General features: G+C 46.0%; 2 protein-coding genes across 2 annotated transcripts; one reads left to right on the top strand and one right to left on the bottom strand.

Annotated features, from left to right (window-relative positions):
- Positions 1-83: 83 nt before the first annotated feature.
- ccdc30 (coiled-coil domain containing 30) lies at positions 84-18,467 on the bottom strand. Its single transcript, XM_076042384.1, has 30 exons — positions 18,230-18,467; positions 17,416-17,538; positions 13,710-13,785; positions 12,583-12,775; positions 11,365-11,605; positions 11,006-11,126; positions 10,037-10,227; positions 9,874-9,948; positions 9,627-9,701; positions 9,080-9,236; positions 8,757-8,834; positions 8,225-8,340; positions 8,013-8,104; positions 7,743-7,935; positions 7,505-7,603; positions 7,006-7,131; positions 6,751-6,888; positions 6,391-6,569; positions 6,039-6,297; positions 5,795-5,914; positions 5,417-5,587; positions 5,017-5,226; positions 4,702-4,859; positions 4,096-4,261; positions 3,683-3,804; positions 3,429-3,570; positions 3,178-3,314; positions 2,602-2,719; positions 2,249-2,316; positions 84-2,145 (listed from the first exon to the last, which is right to left on the bottom strand). Exons 4-30 carry the CDS (start codon positions 12,588-12,590, stop codon positions 1,938-1,940), a joined length of 3,768 nt encoding a protein of 1,255 aa, XP_075898499.1. The 5' UTR covers positions 12,591-12,775; positions 13,710-13,785; positions 17,416-17,538; positions 18,230-18,467; the 3' UTR covers positions 84-1,937.
- On the top strand, positions 14,479-18,017 carry LOC142899018 (epithelial membrane protein 3-like). Its single transcript, XM_076042407.1, has 5 exons — positions 14,479-15,039; positions 15,972-16,062; positions 16,170-16,272; positions 16,359-16,499; positions 17,340-18,017. Exons 2-5 carry the CDS (start codon positions 15,985-15,987, stop codon positions 17,513-17,515), a joined length of 498 nt encoding a protein of 165 aa, XP_075898522.1. The 5' UTR covers positions 14,479-15,039; positions 15,972-15,984; the 3' UTR covers positions 17,516-18,017.
- Positions 18,468-18,646: the final 179 nt, after the last annotated feature.

Genomic DNA, 18,646 nt, shown 5'->3' with positions numbered 1-18,646 from the left:
TTACCTTGTTTAATAAACAGACTGTTATAAAACTCGGCCCCCGATCGACGCTCTCTTGCACAAAGACAAAACAAAATGCAGCGTTACGGTTGGTAAATGTCCACTTTTATTTAAGAAAATAGTTGTATAGAAATGTAGTTACAATGTGGAGGCCGTGCAGATGAGATTGCCACCAGGCTTTTGTCACACGCATTCATGCAGCAGCGAGATTGTAACTTCGCCACTTTAGGCACGTCGAAGAGGACATGAACACAACAATAGTGGTATAAAACAATTTCTGGGGGCTTTATTCCCATCACACAATTTCCTCTGTACAAAACTTACAAGAACTCTCTGGAGAAGAAGAAGAAAAAAAAAAATAAAACACTGAGGTTAACCGATCTAAAAAGCAAAGAAAAAAAAAGAAAAGAAATGCTGCTATAAATAGAGACAAAAGACTCTCGGAATTCTGTGGCTTCTTATTTTTGGCTGTTTCATAAACGACAACTATAACGCTGCAGTGCATGAAGTACTGCAGTGTTTCAGCCGGACTGACTGGCCTCAGTGGGGGAGGAGCTACAATATCTAGACTGTTTAGCACACAGTCAGTCCCTTGAGACCTGCTGAGGCTCCACAGTGTGACAACTGTCGGACTTCACTGAACGTACGTACGCACTTCAGCTTTCCAATCTTTTACAGTAAAGATAAAAATGCATTAAAAAAAAAAAAAGAAACGTTAAAATCAGTACTATTGATAATTATTATCAAGCGCACTTAAAACCCACTGCTACACGTCCCCCTTAATGTAAACACAAGTCCAACTTGTCTTAAAGTGCTTAATGGTCTCTAGAATGTCTTGGGGACGTTCAGATTGTCTCGTACAATTCATTTTAACAACAACTAAAGTACTGCTCTGTGTTGCAAGACAACACAGAGCGTCGTGCCACATGATTAACACCCTGTTCAAGTTTAAAACAAAACAAAACAAAAAAAAACTAGGACTGTTTGGCACTTTCTTTTGCTTCAAAACTCCTTTAAAAACCCAAACCAAAACCTGCTGCTCTCTGTACAGTGTCACCCTGAGCAAAATTGCAGTAGATTTCCCTTTGATAAAAATTGCCTTTTTAAGAGATTATTATAGAGTTTTATCATTGGAAACCTCTTGGGCAGGATTTTCTTTTTTTAAATATGCCTTGTGAGGGCGAGAGTGGATGAAGCTCAGTGGGGACTCAAGTCTGGTCCTCAATGACAAAACTGAACTGCACAAACTTTCAAAGAAACTACAGAATAATTTGCAGCGCTGTGTTGGTACAGCAACTTCAACACACTGGAGTGTGAAGTGAAAAGTAAAATATCTGTTGTTGGCCCACGTTTTTGTTTCAGCAAAACATTTTTGTGACCAAGCAGTCGTCCTTCTCCAAAAGAAGGACGGACCTTCAGCCATCATGTTTTAAAGGAGAGCAACCAGATTTTTTTTTTGTCTTTACTGCCAGATTCTGGGCTTCTGATTGGTCTGCGGACAGCCTGTCTGGATGGAGCTGTGGAGTGGACTGTTGTTTTGTCAGGAGGGAAAAAAAGTGATAATGAAAAACAAAGTCTGGCAGGCTTCCTCTTCAGTCTCCTTCCGTGGTTTGAAACAACGGCTTGCGGCAGTCGCTTCCTGGTTGTGCCGCAACTGCGAGGCTGCTGATTGGTTCCTCGTTTTTTTGTTGTGCATCAAACCAGATGTGGGAGATTCCAGACTTGAAATAATCCGCAGTCCAGGTGCGATGCGAGGAACGGTGGGTCACGGTCGGCCCGGTGAAACAAACCAAAACCCCGCACGAGGGGAAGGACGCTCCCTGACCTCTGACCCCGGGCTTGGAACCCTGGTCGCAGCCCTGGCTGGCTACTCCGATACTCGTCGACGGAGCTCGACGCTCGCAGCTGATTCCCCTACGTGCGAAACCGCTCGGCCCTCATACCTGGTCGGGGTCATCGGCGCCCTCCTGTGGGGCCGCGGAGGCCGACGAGGCCGACGGAGACGCGAGGTTCAGGTAGCTCTGCTCCGACGGCTGGTGGGCGATGAAGGACGACCTGGTCTTGTCCAGCAGCAAACACTCGCCCACCTTGACGCGGCAGATGGTGTCCAGGATGACCAGCGGGTCGTATGCAGCTGAATTCATGCTGGTTGCATCAGCAGACAGAAAAATAAGTCAGTGTTTTTTTTGGAAGCCAAAAACAAGATTTTAACCCCAGGGGAAATAAATGAAAGGAAACACTGCGGTACCTCTGCAAAGGTGCATGCAGGGCTCCTCCACACAGGCTTTCCGACGGCAGCATTTTCTTTGAGTTCCGCTGTTGAACAGAAAACATTCAAGATCGGAACCCTCGTCTGTCGCGCAGGCAGAAGGGACCAGCCACCCTCTTTGTGTCCCAACACAGAGCTTCCCTTACCTGCACAGCCTCGATCCAGACTGATCCACTTTGCACCATTTGTCAGTGACACTGTTATTTCTTACTCACATGACCGGTGCTGAACAAGCAGCATTAAAGCAAAGACAAACAGGCATTGGCGGGTGGCGAGTCCCCGCAAAAAAAACAAACCAAAAAAGTGATGAGCGTCTGAGTGCAGCGCTTTACCTCCGAGCCGTACAGCGACTGGACCATCCTCAGGGCGCGCTCCGACGAGCTCGCCTGATTGGACACCTTCAGGTTTCGCTCCTGGAGCTGTCGGTTTTCCATCTCCAGGACGTTGACCCTAGGAGGCGCACTGACGGTTAACACAGGCCTGGACAAGTTTCCAGTGTGTGTGTGTGTGTGTCTGTGTGTGTCTGTGTGTGTGTAAAAGGATGAGGGGGTATTACTTCTGTGCCTGTCTTTTGAGCCAACAGAACATGAGTTTCGGGTTCACTGAGTTGGTTTTTGTAGCTGCTCTTCATTTTTAATCATCATTATCATCATCATCTTTATTTAACCAGGTAAAAATAATAATAATTAAAATCAAAAATCTGTTTTGCACGAGTGACCTGGCCAAGAGGGCAGCATACAACAGTACACAAACATGTAGACCATACATTTAAATAAACATCGCTGGAACACAGGACAAATAATTACACAAGAAACTAACAGCTGGCTTAAACACCCTAATGAGAACTTAAGGGTAGAGAATGGTACCAGTGCTTATGAGACCTGTACCAGTGCTTATGAGACCGGTACCTGTGCTGTAAGTTGGAGGCGGTCCTCATGCCTTGGCTGCTCAGTTCCTCCGCCTGGCTTACTTTGCACAGCAGCTCCCTCTTCTCCTCTAAAAGCTTCTCGTTCTCCCCAGTCACCGTCTGGATCCTCTCCTTCTCCTGTGACAAGAACACACAAGTTTCCTTCCTGCTTTGCTTGTTTTCAACACACAAGCGTGTTGTCTTTGTGCGTGAAGCAAGTCCCGAACGCCGTTCTGCGTGTATGTGCGGAACCTTGTGCGAGAGGCTGGAGGCCAGCAGCAGGTCGTTCTCCTGCTTCTGGATGATCTGGTCCCTCTGTGCGGTGGCCTTGAGGAAAACCTGCTTGGCCTGACGCAGCTTGGTCTTGTGCTGGCTCTGCTTTTCATCGTACTTCCTGGTTTGGGGCGCGAGAAATCAGCAGTGTGTTTTCTCTTTTTCCTCTTTAATCAACGGCAACCCTGATAATGGGGCTTTCCCGTGGATCAGATGGTGGACATGGACCTCACCTGATGTGGGAATCTAGTTTGAGAAGAACTTGCTGCAGCTCCGCCTGCAGCCTTTCGCACTCCTGCCGACTGGCCTCCAGGTCCTCCTGCACTCTGAGCCTCGACCTCAGGCCGTCTCTCACCTGTTGGGTGGAAGTAACCACAGCTCAGGTCAGTTCATGATTTTATAAATGGACTCGGAAATAAACAAGCCAAAAGCAAACGCTATTGTGATAACACATATACATAACAATTTAATAAATAAACTGGCTAACTTTCTCAAACTCAGAAAGTGTAGAAAATTAGATTTAATCTACATAACTTAACATACAATACAATTCAAACTAAGTGGTTTCAGACTGAGCAGCCCTCAGTCGATGCACGATGAGCTTTTGCTCTTTGCTCCTCCTGCTGCTCCTCCTGCTGCTGCTCACCTCCTCTCTGGCCTTGCTGAGCTCAGTCTCCAGGACGGTCAGACGGGTCTCCAGCTGCTGGGCGCGGTGGCTGAGCTCGGCGTTGGTCCTGTTCATGGTGGCCTCGCTCAGCCTCAGAGAGCGCACCTGCTGCTGCAGCTCCTCCTCCCGCTGCTCCAACAGCTTCCTGCCGTGGGAAATGCCAAGATATTGGTCAGAAGAGGGTGGAGCTGGGGCGGGGGTGGGAGGAGGGGTTCTGGTCTAAAGGTTACGACACTGTTATGACAACTGGAGCCGAGTTCTGTGTGGTTTTAAGGCATTGAAGGAATTTTATGGGGAAATTCACTGTACAAATGTTTTGTTTTTTTGTTTTTCAATAATGTAAACCTTCAGTTTGCTTTAATCTTTAGTTGTGGTTGTCATTAATTTGAAGCTGCTCCTCTGAAGTCCAGGATGAAAAGTTAGTATCTGTAAATATTCAAAGAGGAGCCAGCAACTTTTTTCACTGCGCTTTAACTTGGCATAGAGAAAATTGAAAGCAGTCAGAGAACAAAGCCACAGTGAGTTTGGCCTGAATGACGGCAGAACCTGCTGCAGATGATCAGAGGCTGTGAAGGTGTGTGTGACCTGGTGATCTGCTCCTCCTGCTGTTTGGCTCGCAGCGCCGACAGGGTGTCCGACAGATCCCTGCTGTCCCTCTCCAACAGGACGCTCTGGCCGGTCCGGGCCTCTTCCACACGCAGCTGGTGCTGGACGCTCTTCAGCTGCTGCTGCAACTCCAACACCTGCCATTGTAACAACACAGCCGCGGCGCTCCGCTAAAGTCACGCCCACCTCAATCGCAGAATTAAGCTGAAGACTTCCGCTGATGTTTGTTACAATGAAGTCCAGCAGCAAAAACTATGAGAATGTTGATTCTGAACGATCCAAAGTTGCACTGACCTTCCTGTCTGCGGCAATGAGCCGAGCTCTCTCTACCTGCAGCTCCTCCTGCAGACTGGTCGTGGTAGTGCGGCTGGTGGAGGTGCGCGCGAGCTCCAGCTCCAGATCCCTAATTTTCTGCTGCTGCCGTTCACACTCGGAGGCCTGAGTGTTGACGCTCTGCTCCACCTGGGCCAGTTTGGTCTGGACCTGCTTCAGCTCGGCACACAGCTGGAAGGAGCAACAGAGCAGATTGATCGTGACAGTTTTCTTCCTTTCTGAGCTTCCTCTGAATTTCCTTGCCAGGGATAATTCTACTCGGTGGATGACATGGATTCATTTACTGGCAGCTGGGTAAATATGGGGAATCCCTGTGTGTGTGTGTGTGTGTGTATGTGTGTCTGTGTGTGTGTTTGTCAACCTTGAGTTTTTCCTGGTCCAGGAGACTGTTGTGCCTCTTCAGGTCCAGGTTCTTCTCCTTCTCGTAGCGCAGCTCCCGCTCTGCAGAGCTGAACAGACTCTGGGCTCTCTGCAGGTCCTGCTTCATCTGCTTGCCCTCCTCGACCTTCTGACTGAGCACCAGGTCCTGGGACTGAAAAGACAAAAGAGAGATGGGCTAACAGGGCCATATAATAATCAAAATGATGAGTCCAATATAATAAAAAAAAAAAAAAAAAAAGGAATGCGACAGCGAACATCAAATGATTTCAGCACGTACACATAGGAACTGTAAAATAAAGTATTTTTATTTTTTTAACTTAACTGTGGTGGCAGAAACGTAGAAGAGAATAATGCAAACCTTGACGTGAGCCCGACCCTCGTTAACCTGAGCTTGCAGGGCCAGTTGGTGCTGCGCCGCCAGCTGTCGCTCCTCCTCCATGTGGATCTGCAGCTGGTCCAGCCTCTTCAGACGTGAGATCTACAAACAGTACACAAGTGTGGATATTAAAAAAAACATACAAGAAGTTATTCCCATGGCAGGTTCTTAGATTTAGCTCCAAGTCAATTAGTTTGGGAGGAGCCAATGCCATAATCAGAGTTACCTCTTCCAAATTCTCGTAGTCACTCGTCTCTCCTGGAAGGATCCTCGACTCCACGCTGCCATCGGCCGCCCGGTGGCTACTGAGTGCTTCCTTGACGGTGGCGAGCTCCTCTTGATGCAACTCCAGCTGCTCTTGGAGATGCTGCAGGTCGAGCGCCAGCCGTCCTCGCTCGCACTCTGATTTCAGCTTCTCCTGCACGCTGGCGCTCAGCCTGGCCTGGAGCTCGGCGGCGTGCCGGCGCTCTGTGGCCATGTCAGACCTGGGACACGAGGGCATTGAACAAAGATTCAGCGCTCAGCCGTGTGATCTCCAGACTTTTCAAAAACAACACAACCGCACGAGCTGGAACAACCTCAAGGCGTCGTGAGTCGTCTGCAGGCTGCTGAGTTCGGTGGCCAGCCGGTCCTTCTGCTCCTGCAGCTGCTCCACCTGGAGTCCGTTCTCTCTGAGGCGCTCCTGAGCCTGGTTGGCCTCTTTGTTGTGTTCCAACTCGCACTGAAGGCGGCTGTGTGCCCGCTCCAACTGGGCCAGCTGAAAGATGGAAACCCAGGAGTAAAAACCATCAAACTCAAACTTGAATTTCTCACAAAGTTCCCACTCCACTCTGGTAGCTGCGTTTACTTTTTAATTATTCACAATTCCCTTCCTAGCATTATTAAAATGATTGATGAAATGATGAATGTCACAGGGTGAGACTTGTACGGTTTCAAACCTTTTCCTCCAGAGCTGACTTTTCCCCTTTGACCTGCGTGAGGCTCTTGATGAGCGTTTTCCCCTGCTGACACTCCATCTGAAGGCTTTTGACCTCAAGTCTGAGCTTCTTCAGCTCACACTCACCGATCCCCAGGGCCTGTGGAGAGCAGAGTCATAGTGTTAGTGGCCTCAACTCACTGCAAACACTGACCTCTCTTAATGACAGAGAGAAAGTTTAGAGCTGAGGGATCTCTCCACAGAGTGGCTCTCTTACCTCTTTGTCTTTTTTGAGGGCGGCCTGCGCTGCGCTCAGGTCGACCTCCAGCTGCTTCCTCCAGTCCTTCTCCTCGGTGAGACGGGCATCGAGCAGAGCCAGTCTCTCCTGGCTGCTGTCCCTCAACTGTTTGGTGCAGGACCACAGCAAACATTCACAGATTCAGTCGGACAAGGGTCCCAACTATGTAGTTTGCTTTAAGCGCCATAAAATGTAATAAATGAAAGTGGTGGACAAAGGAATGCACTTGTATGCACATTTCTTTAGTTGAAAACCTCATTAACACAACAAACATATTCTGAATATCGTCACCCTATTAAAATAATGGTCTATGTCATTTTTGTCAAGCGATGATTTAAGCCAAAAACAAATTTTTGTGAAAAAATTACTTAGGCCATTATTTTAATAGGGTGACCATATTCAAAAAGTAAATAAATGAATACTTCTGAAATCATTTTGAATTTCGAAGGATCGGTGATGAGATGCAGTGCTTTCTCACCAGCTGTATGTAGGGCTCAGCGTGTTTGGCCTCTTCTCCATTAGTCAGGGCTTTGTCTCGGCCATCTTGCTTTTTCAGCTCTGCCTCCAGGCTCCTTATCTGCAGTGACCAGTGTATAATTATTATTGCTCAATGAATAATTAAAGTAAACTGAGCATGTGAGGCGGCTTGACTGGAGTTCAGGATGGACAGGGTCTGAAAACAGGTGGCTCCTTGACTCCACCCTGGTCAGCAGTACCTTCCTCTGCAGTCCTTCCAGCTCTCCTTCATGGCGAAGCCTCTCCTCTGTGCGGACGTTCTGGGTCTCCCCCAGCAGAGCCTCCAGCTCCTCGTTTCTCTCCTCCACCCCCTCGTGGTGCTTGCGCATCTTCTGGAGTTGTCGCTGAAGCTCCCGCACCTGCACCAGCCCGTCCTCAATCACCTCACGGCACCTGGCAGAGGGCTGATGTTGACTAAAAGAAGCAGAGCGCAGTGCACATCGAGGATACAGTGAAGTGAATGCATTTACCGTTTGTGAACATCATCACTTTCATGATGAGATAGATGGTTTTGAAGCTCGCCGTTGGTGCTCCGGTCCTGTGGTTCCCCGGCAGCGTCCTCCTGTCCATTATGTAGAGACAACAGGGGAGAATAGAAACCAATGGTGAGTAACAGCAAACTAGTGGCTGTATTGACTTTGACTGTATTCATGCAGACAAAAACATAGAGTGACATACAAACCTGTTGCGGAAGATCTTTCTTTTCGGAGCCCATTGTTCGTATTCGCTCCCACAGCGATCTGTTCTCAGCATCCAGTCTCTCGTGTTCCTCTTTGGCTTGCCGCAGCTTCATCATATCTAGATTAGAGAGAGGCAACAGCCACTGACATTCACATCCAATGAAAGTTAAATTGAATTCACTTAAGTTCCCTGAAAAACATTTTAGAATCCATTTTAGCATTCAGCTCAAACACTGCACATTGAACACTAATTGATTTTGCACCATGACAGTGAAAAAGGTCATTTTGTTTTTTAGTGCAGTCAGTTTGGTGTATTGTTTTCCGCCTGAGTGTCTGTCAGGGAAACAGACTGGATCATAATGCAAATATGAACATAAAATTTTTAATTCCATAGTAAGATGTCTGTGCCAAACACAATACAGTCTTTGTAGCAAAACTGACAATTTAAAAAAGATTTTTCAGCCAGTTAATGTGTCAGTAAAGTACTGGTGCTTATATCAGACCCTGAGCTGCTGACACAGAAGTCTTTCTCACCGCTGTGTTTCAGTTTGTCCACTTCCTTCCTCAGGTTCTCCACCTCTTCTACCGTTCCCTGAAGCTCAGATCCTGTGAATGAGAGCAAAAAATGTGCTTCACGCAAGAAATGGTGTGATAAGAGAATACGGTTGCTGACAAAAATCTGCAGCCTGTCAAAAAAAGCAGTGTTGACATGTTAGTGCAGGCATGTTGACGTCTTAAAAGAAACCACGATCCAATCCTGCTTAAGGTTTGATAAATCCCCTTCCTGAAAAAAATGTTGACGTAACTAGAGTCCGTACAGATTACTTGATAGTCTGGAATACATGTTTGCAGCGTACCACTGGGCTCCACGTTGTTGTTCTTGGCAGCATCCAGCTCGTTGGTCAGTCTACGGATGTCCTGATGGGCCATCGCCAGCCTCCTAGACGCCTCGTCCAGATCTCGCTCCAGCCGCTGCCGCTCATTTCTCTCCTGCGAGATCTCCTCACTGAGAGCCTGAAGTTAAAAAAAAAATGTACTGATGATTAGTGTGAAGATAAAACTTCAAACAAGAGTGTTGATCATGAGGTTGGAGATGAAAGTGGCCCAGTGTGCTGCTGCCGTGAGAGAAAAGACGAGCAACCCAACGTCAGTGGCACGTGCGCATGCAGTTACTCAGTGTGTGCCATTATTAGGGATGCTTCCATTTCGTTTGTTAGAAATGTGCATTCACGTATATGTATTAATCCAACATGCATAGGGCTGCATCGCAGCAGGCATGCAGACAATCACAACAGCGTGAAATGTGGAAAAAATATCCTAAAACACCTGTGAATGCAGTCAGCCACGCCCTCATAAACAGTGTTAATTCCTTCAAAAACACATAGGTGGGAGGTTGAGACCTACAGGGGTAATATTGTGTTTGCTCTGAGCAGACCTGCGCAGCCCAAACAGCTTCTTCAATGGACTCTGGGACGAACTCTGCTGGGAGGAATGCGTGGAGGACCACAGACTTGAGGTTATAGAGTCAGCGTGTAAATTTCCCTGCACTTTACAAGAGTTGCCGTTGATCTTTTGTCTCCACAAAAATCGACTCAACACAAGATTAATGCAGACCTGCAACTCAGACAGGCCTTGGATGCAGACGCCTCACCTTGGTTGCAATATGCATCGTTTTCTGTAAAGCCTCCCGATGCTGCTCCTCCAGCACAGAGTGGCAAACTGGCACCTGTGTCACATCACAGACACATTAAATATCAGGTTTGGACCAGGACATGTGGGCAGGAACCCCATTCAGATGGTCATCATCACTTTACCTGGTGCTGGAACTCAGTCTGGCTGTCGGTGAGACTCACACTCCCCAGCGCCCTCTCGGCAGCCTCCAGCCGTTCCCGCAGCGTGGCCCTCTCCACTAGCAGGTAGGCCACCTGCTCGCTGGGGCTGCTCAGTCCCATCTCGGCCAGGTCCTCCTGAGCCAGCATCTCGGCCAGCTCTGTGGTCTGGCTCTCTGCAAGAAAAGGGAATAGCTGTGTTAAACTTAACATTTTACACAAGACAGAAATCTTGATAATTCCAAGAAGTATGCAGTAAATGGGTGAATTTTGTCCAGGTACAATATGATTTAATGTTTACTTTCTGGGGAGTCCACTGAATCTTCCATGAGAGGTTCAGAAATCAGAACAAGGTTATCACTCTCTCCCTCCATATGGTAGCTACCTCAGGGCCAGATGCATTTACAGAGGAGTGGAAATATTACACAACCGCAGGTCAAACAAACCAGCTGGCTGAAGAAACCAGGGCTTTGGACAGGGGGGACGCAAATTCAGGAATGTGTGGAAACTTTAGGGAAGAAGTTTGAGAGGACGAGGATCAATGTCTACGACAGGGTGTCGAGGCAAAGGTTTGTCAGCGCCAATCAGGGGCCAAAACAGACACCACGTGGCCACGTGGCCCCAGCGTTGCCACGGAGACCGGACGACCCGCTGTAAGGTGAGGATGGAGACATCAAAGCAACTTTGCCACCATCAAAGACAAATGTTCAGATCAAAGGGAGCATCAAAGAAGAGGCCGCTCCAAGGTCGTCTGGGGAGGAAATAAAGGCCTTGAGTTGTCGTTGCAGGTCTCAGACACAGTTGTTGGTCCTCCTTGATGGGTTTGAGCTCCAATACCAACTCGTAGAACTACTAGAGTTGGCAGAAGGAAAAAAATAACCCCCAAAACTCCACCCAGGTCTAAGCAGCCTGTGGGCAGTTCTTATTAACGGGCAGCATCTGTGCACAATTCACCTTGTTGTTGTCTGATGTGGTGAAGCTCTTGGCGCAGCTGCTCGTTGTCTTGCGCATACTCGGCGGTCTGACACTCGCGTTCTTCCAGAATGCCACGGATGTGTGCGACGTAGCTCTCCACCTGGCAATAATTGAAAAATATGTAATAATCTCCCTGCAATGGCATTTGGGTGACTCTTTATTCACACTGTGTTAAAACAAAGTGATCTTTCTCAGGGCATTTTCCATGTAGCGCAGGCCTCGAACTTGCTCTTATGAAGCCAGCTGTTCCTGACATTAGCATGCATTGAGTGGGTGCAGTGGGTGGCTACCAGCCAGGACCACAGATAAAGTAACTCCACAGAAATCTGAGGCTTCACCTCCTCCATCTCCTTGGTTTGCTGGGTGCGCAACACCTGTAGCTCCTCGCTGGCCAAGCGATACTTTGACTCGCTGTCCAGAAGCTTCTGCAGTAGGTGGTGCTGCTGCTGCTGCTGCTGCTGCTGCTGCTGCTGCTGCTGCTGCTGCTCAACACAAGCCCCAGGAGATGCACCATTCCCCTGAGGCTGCGTGGGGAGGTGGTCCAGCTGTGACTGAGAAACCAGAGAAGCAGCTGAATCACTGCAAGCACACAATGCAAAGAATGGTAGATTACGGCTTGTGTCCAGCTAAACATAAGATGAACTAAAAAGATTTTGCAGTATTTGAAGAGTTTCTATCTCTTTCTCTAGACTGTCCTATGCTGCTAGATCGATAAATAAGTACTTTATTTATCCTGTGAGAAATTTAGTTTCTCAGCTGCACATCATTCATCAGCAATTCAGTTCATAAAATAGTGCCTAAAATAGTAAAATGAAGAAAAAGTATTCAGGTAAATTAATTCACTTATTCAGGTATTGTATCCATACAGAACTATTCACCAGATGTTTTGGTGAACACCTAAAACATTGTGCTCTTTGTTAAAAGAAACGTTTGCTTTTCTAATAAAAAAAATAAAAAAAATGCTGCTGCTTTTATGAATAAACACATTTTGGTATCAATTTGGAATGTTAGAGGAACATGAATTTACACAACATTTTAAAGACAAAGCTAATTATCCTTACTGCATTATAATAGAATTATTCATCCCAAATGAAGCCAAGATAACTAGCTTTATTTGTTTTCATGGGGCAAAGATCAAACTGTTGGGCATTAGCCTGCTTTCTCCGTCAAGGCTGCCGTGTTGAAAACTAGTCCATCAGCGTGACACATTGTAGACAGCGACACGCTACAACTAAACACCTGTCGCCGAACTCAATACTTCACATTGTAGGCCGTGTAACATGAGCGTGACCCCCGTGAAGCATTTAAATTACAAGAGCTCCCTGAAGCACGCTCCATATTGTCCAGGGCTGAGTATCAGGTCTCACGTGGCTGTGGTATTTAAACGTAACAGCAGCTGCTCTTTACTCTTGACTTTTTCAAACCAACGGATAGAAGAAAGAGGACATAATGTTTCATTCAAATAATAATAATAATTGAAACATAAAAAAATAATAATTCTGGCCTCCTTGCAGGAACCAGAAAACAAGTAGGATGAAGAGAAGGAAAAAAAATACCTCTTCATGATCCATGGTTGTGTATTAGGTTTGGTGACGCTGCATCTGGAAATGATGAACTTCTTCCTTGACAGTGATGTAGTTCAGCCAACATTAAACTCCACTGAGGTCTTCAACGGCGTGTTGAAGATTGGCAGATCCTTGAACTTATGAACTCCCATTGTCGGCCCAGGTCCTCCGTGGAAACGTCTCCCTGTCAAAAAGAAGATGAGATGCAGAACAATGCTGTCGGGTTAAGTCAAGACCTGCAGCCACCAGCTTAAAGAAGACACCATCGTTACATCGGCATAGCAAGACTGTATAAAACAAAGTATGCAATGCTGCTCTCAATACAAATAAGATGTATTTAGCATGTAGCAGCATAATGCGGTTACCCTCTGTCCCATTGAAGTGGGCGTTTTCCTGTCATTGGCGAGCAAAGATAGAAAACCTAAACAAATCCGCGCTTTGGACAGTGGCGTTGTGAACAAGTAACTGTTGCCTCTTTGGTATTTTCAGCAGTCCACCTAACAAAATGTCTGACGAGTGGGCGCAGACGAGGGTTTATGTAGGACAACAGCCCACTGCATTCCATCCTGCTGCCGCCGCCGCCGCCGCCGCCGCCGCCGCCGAACCGAGCTCGCTGGCCCGACACAGGCTGGACTATCCCCGGAGCAGACATGCTAGGGACCCTGGCGGAAGGCGCTTGCCGGGATGCGTCGCTGATAAGCGTGACGAGCGGCAGCTCGAGCTCGTTAGCAAAGTTGACGCTACTTGCAAAGTTTGCGAGGAGCCGTTCCACTTGGGCTAACCTTAGCTAGCCAGCGTTAGCCGTATATTTTTCTCCTTTCCCCCCAGCTGTTTGGCAGCGAGTGGAAATGCCTTCTATGTTATCGAATCAGATTTTTATGATTTCATTTTAATGTGGCTTATAAATATTCCTTGGCAGTAAAAGTGTGACTCACCATTCAAAGGGCCGAGCAGACAAGAATTGGGGATCACTGCGCAAAGGAGGCTAACGGGCTCAACTGGCTTCTCGTAGCGCCTAGGCAACGGATCGTACCATGTTGCCCACGATTGGGGGTGGGGAGGGGGTGGACGGAAAAGTGGGCTCGCCCGGCTAGGACAGCTACGTTCAGTTTACTCACCCAAAAGAATATGTGCGAGGCCTTTGTCTATAAGGGCTCTTCTTGTACCGTTTCACCTTGCAGTTCATAGGCGTTTCTTTGAATAAAACAAAACATGAGAATCGTCACATTTAAAGTACAATTGAACAGTGATGGAATTTGGTTCCCTTATTAAAATATGATTATGTCTTTCTTATTTATAATTTTTGTAAATAGTCTATACTCATAGCATCATTTTAGGTTGTGGGATATGAATGCGCGACACGGTGGCGCAGTGGTTAGCGCTGCCGCCTCACAGCAAAAAGGTCATCGGTTCGATTCTGGGGCCCGGGCCTGGGACCTTTCTGTGTGCAGTTTGCATGTTCTCCCTGTGTCTGCGTGGGTTCTCTCCGGGTTCTCTGCGGCTTCCTCCCACATTTCAAAAACATGCATGTGAGGTCAATTGAACACTCTAAATTGTCCGTAGGTGTGCATGTGACTGTGAATGGTTGTTTGTCTCTATGTGGCCCTGCGATGAACTGGCGACTTGTCCAGGGTGTCACCCTGCCTTCGCCCTAAGACAGCTGGGATAGCAGACCCCCGTGATCCTGAATAGGAATCAGCGGGTATAGAAGATGAATGGATGGATGGATGGATGGATGGATATGAATGCATTTAAAAAGAAATACAGATATATGCTCTTTCAATATTTTTTTAAATGTTTTTTTATGGTTTGTTAAGACATTTTAAAATAATTTTGATTACCTTTTTTTTTGTTTTTTTTTACAGGTGGCAAGAATACAGATTTTCTTTTGTTTCGTCATTATTAAACGTTTTCCCAGTCATTTTGTGTTTTGAAACTTTTGATAGTTAGCCCCTCTGACCTTGAGTACACTCAGCTGTGCTGGCTTGGTACTTCCATCCTAGATGTTTTCAGAGTGACCACAGCACACACTAAATTATTTTCCTTGTTGCAGCTATGTGGCAACAGTTGATTCATTTCACTTGCCCAATGCGTGGCACCATGAATTGATGAGGAACTGCAAAACACTCAGTGGGTAGGGAGAAAGTGAACAGTTCACCAAAGAGGTCTTTTCATGTGGGTTTATGTGCGTCCGCTGCCCATGGGTGGGTCTCATGCCAAGGATTTTATTTGGGCATAGTGAAGGGACCACGAGGCCCAAGTAGAACGGAGCCTCTGTTTTGCTCAGAGGAAATGGGCGTTCTCTTTGGAAAGTTTGCACAGTATGACTGTGAAAATAAGGGGGGAGTGGCCAAAAGAGAGGAGAGGACCACCAAGAGGGGCACGGTGCTCCAGAGTACTGAAGCTGCTCGGGACCCCTGATTAAAGAGAAAACAGGCAACACTAAGGGTAAGTAAATGTAATGTTTTCCCTCAATTTTAGTAAGTAGCTTTTTCAGTATGTGTTTTCATTAATTTCTAAGTCAAAGAAACAGTGTCAAGATTTTTACTTGACAAAAATGTAATTCAAAGTGATGGTAAAAAAAAAAAAAACATAATTCAGTAAGAAGTGGCATGTTTTGTTTTTTTTCAAATTCTCTTGTTGTACTTAAACTATTTTTTTCAATATAAATATAATTCATGTTGCTTTTTCTTTCAAAATTTATGTTCAAATGATGATGGATGACTTTGTGTAATAACATAATTTGACAGTAATTGAAGACTCCGCTGCCCACCCAAAATGACCCCTCCCACAGATAGAAATCTACAGACAATTTGATCCAGTCTCTTATTTCCCTCATTTTATGCCCAAACGTCCATATTGTGAGATATGGAATTCTTCTCGTCTGTAGCTGCAATATAGAAATGTAACTTTGTTATGTCACTTGCTTTTTGTTGTGAGTTTTCTCAATGGATAGAGGCACAGCAACATAGATGAAACCCGAACGTGCAAGGGTGTGGACAACTCACTGCAGTCAAAAGGAAAACAAATCTTCAGGAGGCCAAAGGGGTTAATTGAGTAAATATTTTGGAGCAATTAGACTCCAGCAGGCCCGCCCAGGCTCTCTGCCGGGTTGTACGGTGGCAACACACAACCTAGTCAAGACAACCCCCCACCTCCCCCATCCAAAAGAAAAAAAAACCCTCAACTGAAGTCTGTTTTCAATAAGGTCTTATGAAACAGAGCCAGTTAGATTTTCCATTTCGATGTCTCTTGGCAAAAAAAAAGGGAAAGTTTCCCTTGCACTAAATCCCACTCTGGAACCAATGTTGCCCACACACTGGTGCCGATTCTCCATATGACTGGGAAGCATCAGGCTCTGTGTGTTTCTTTGTTTCCAGCACTAAACTGAAGATGGCGTACCTGCTCATGTTTGTGACGCTGCTTCACCTCATCACCCTGGCGATGCTCTTTATTGCCACGATGGAGAAGGTAAAGAATACAGATTGGGGCAGCTCTTTTAAAAGTCGATGTGCAAATATCTTGCTGTGTCTGTGTGTGTGTGTGTGTGTCTGACATGTATTATTGTCTGGTTGCAGTCGTGGTGGGAGTGGGAAGGCATGCAGAACTCAGACCTATGGTACAACTGTAGGTTTGACAACTTCACAGGGACGTGGCTGTGCGCATCGTCCAAAGAAACCGGTGAGGGTAGTGACACTTGCACACACGGTTGGGTTTAAACCTGCAGACCAAAATTTACAAGCGTACGCGTGTGAATGTTTCCTCAGAGTGGCTCCAGGCAGTGCAGGTCCTGATGGTCCTCTCAGTGGTCTTCTCGTCCGTCTCCTTTCTGGTTTTCCTGGGTCAACTGTTCACAATGTCCAAGGGAGGACTTTTCTACTTCACTGGGCTGTGTCAAGTGTTTGCAGGTAACGGTGGAGTGCCATTATGTGCGGCAGGCATTCGTGAGATGAGATCATTTGCAGCGAATAGGACCTGCGAGCTGGCACGTTCTCCAGTTCTTTTGTGTTCATTTCATATCCGCCTGGCGAGGAGCCCATGGTCAGTCAGTGTCTGCCAAGTGGAGGTCAAACCTGGAAGATTCATAGCTGACCGTTTTCATGTTTTGACAGCCAGCTGAACCACGTAGCAACAGTTTGAGGCCTCCTGTGTGTGGGATTAAATCTGAAGTGCGGCTGGAGTGAGGCAAAAGCTTTTTTACTGATGCTGGGAAAAGAGTTCAGTGCCATGTGAGGTCCAACCCAGTAACAACATTAAAGCACTCTCCAGTTCTGATCAGAGTGCCGCTACTCCAGCATTCATGCTAATTTCTTCAGCCGTCGTTGGGCAAGCAGTTACTACCAATATATCTTCTCACCTTCATCTGCGTTTTTGTTTTGTTTGGCAAGATGGATTCACAGTACGCTGCATTAGAATGCACCTCTCTGTAGTCCAGCTGCCTCGCAGAGGTTAATTTCCTCCCTCAGTTTTCACAGACTTATGTAAGCATAAAGTAACTCTTCTTTGAATTTTTTTCCCCCTATAGAAGTGGAGCCAGAGCTTTTACTAGCTCCCATAAAGCAGAACTTAACGATGTGGATTTTTTTTTTCAGGTGGCTTCAAAAGTTAGTTTTATGAATTTCTTCTTGGTAATTGCAAACCAGACAGTGTTGCCTTGAATTTTGACATCTAAATTGAAGCAAATGTGTAACGACACACAAAATTCTCGTTTTAAAGAAAAACATGTTTTTCTCTCTTTTTTTCCTTAGGGTTGAGTGCCTTCACTGCAGCTCTCATCTACACACTGCATAATAAGGAAATCCTACAGGACTCGAGGGAACTGACCTTAGGACGTTTTGGCTACTGCTTCATCCTGGCCTGGGTGTGTGTGCCCTTGTTGCTGTGCAGTGGGATCATGTACATCCACTTGCGTAAAAAGGAATGACCAGGAAAGGAGAAAAACACGACCTATAAGAGGCCAAAGGAAACAAAGTTACTCTCCATGTATCAAAATGTTGCGTTCTTGCTGTTAGATGTTGTTCTATGTAAAGCTTAAATGTAGATTGTTTGCAGATGGTATTGAAAGAAATGTGTGGACATGAGCTGAACATGGTTTCTTTAATGTTTTATCAAGAATATATATTCGTTTGCAGTGTTTGTAAATGTGTTGGGTGTGAAATGTACAGACATATCAAGACTACTGTAGAAGTAAAAAAAAAACAAAAAACAAACATTAGGCCTTAGTGAGTGACAGTGGGTGCATGGAGGCAAAATGTTCCACTATGACTGCAAACAATTTGACATGTTTGCTGGTCATGCTTTGTTTTTGGATTTTTGCCACTTTCAGAACTGAACTGTGTCCCATATTTTTGCTTGACTGACAGCTTTCGGTATGTTCATTCAAAACAAGCAACAGCTGGGGATAAAAAATAAAAAATGAAAATTTAAATCAATGTATTCATGTTTGATGTAAATGGACTATTTCGCATTATTCATTCATTATTCTAGACTGGTTACATGGATCGCATGGAGAACATACTTTATTTTCATAGATTTATATTCAGTGGTAGCTCATTAGACGAGTCCACCATACCAAGTATTTTATAAATTCCTAATATTTTGGCCAGACTAGGAAACCAAACAAGGAATTCAAACTCACAAGCAAATGTAACCCAATATTTGGAACATTGAAGAATGCCTCTTTCGGACAAGGCTCATCCAGTTTTCCCCATTCTTTTTTGAAAGGGTGATGGATGTCTGCTGGATGCTGTTCTCATAACTAGAGTTCATAGCTTGGCGAGCGCTAAGAGTTGGAATTTTGAAGGGGGGGAATAACTTATTCTACTTTATTCACAAGTCCAAATTCTGCACAGAAAAACTTCTGGGGTCCTATACCTTTGATGGATAACGGTCTGCAAGAGTTGAAAAAGAGAGACATTCTTTCCTTCCTCTTATTCTTTTTAGTGTTCTGACTTTGGTTTTTGTGAAATTCTGAGATTTGAGTTGTCAAGATTCTAAGAACAAAGTCGGAATTCCCAACAAAACCTCTCACACAATATGGCAGCGCTTACGGCCC

Source organism: Nelusetta ayraudi, unplaced genomic scaffold, assembly GCF_046127955.1.
Source record: "Nelusetta ayraudi isolate G7.1 ecotype Tasmania unplaced genomic scaffold, CSIRO-AGI_Nayr_v1 ptg000070l, whole genome shotgun sequence".
Taxonomy (NCBI): Eukaryota; Metazoa; Chordata; class Actinopteri; order Tetraodontiformes; family Monacanthidae; genus Nelusetta; species Nelusetta ayraudi.
Note: the sequence above shows the minus strand (reverse complement) of the source record. Positions and strands in the feature narration are given on the sequence as shown.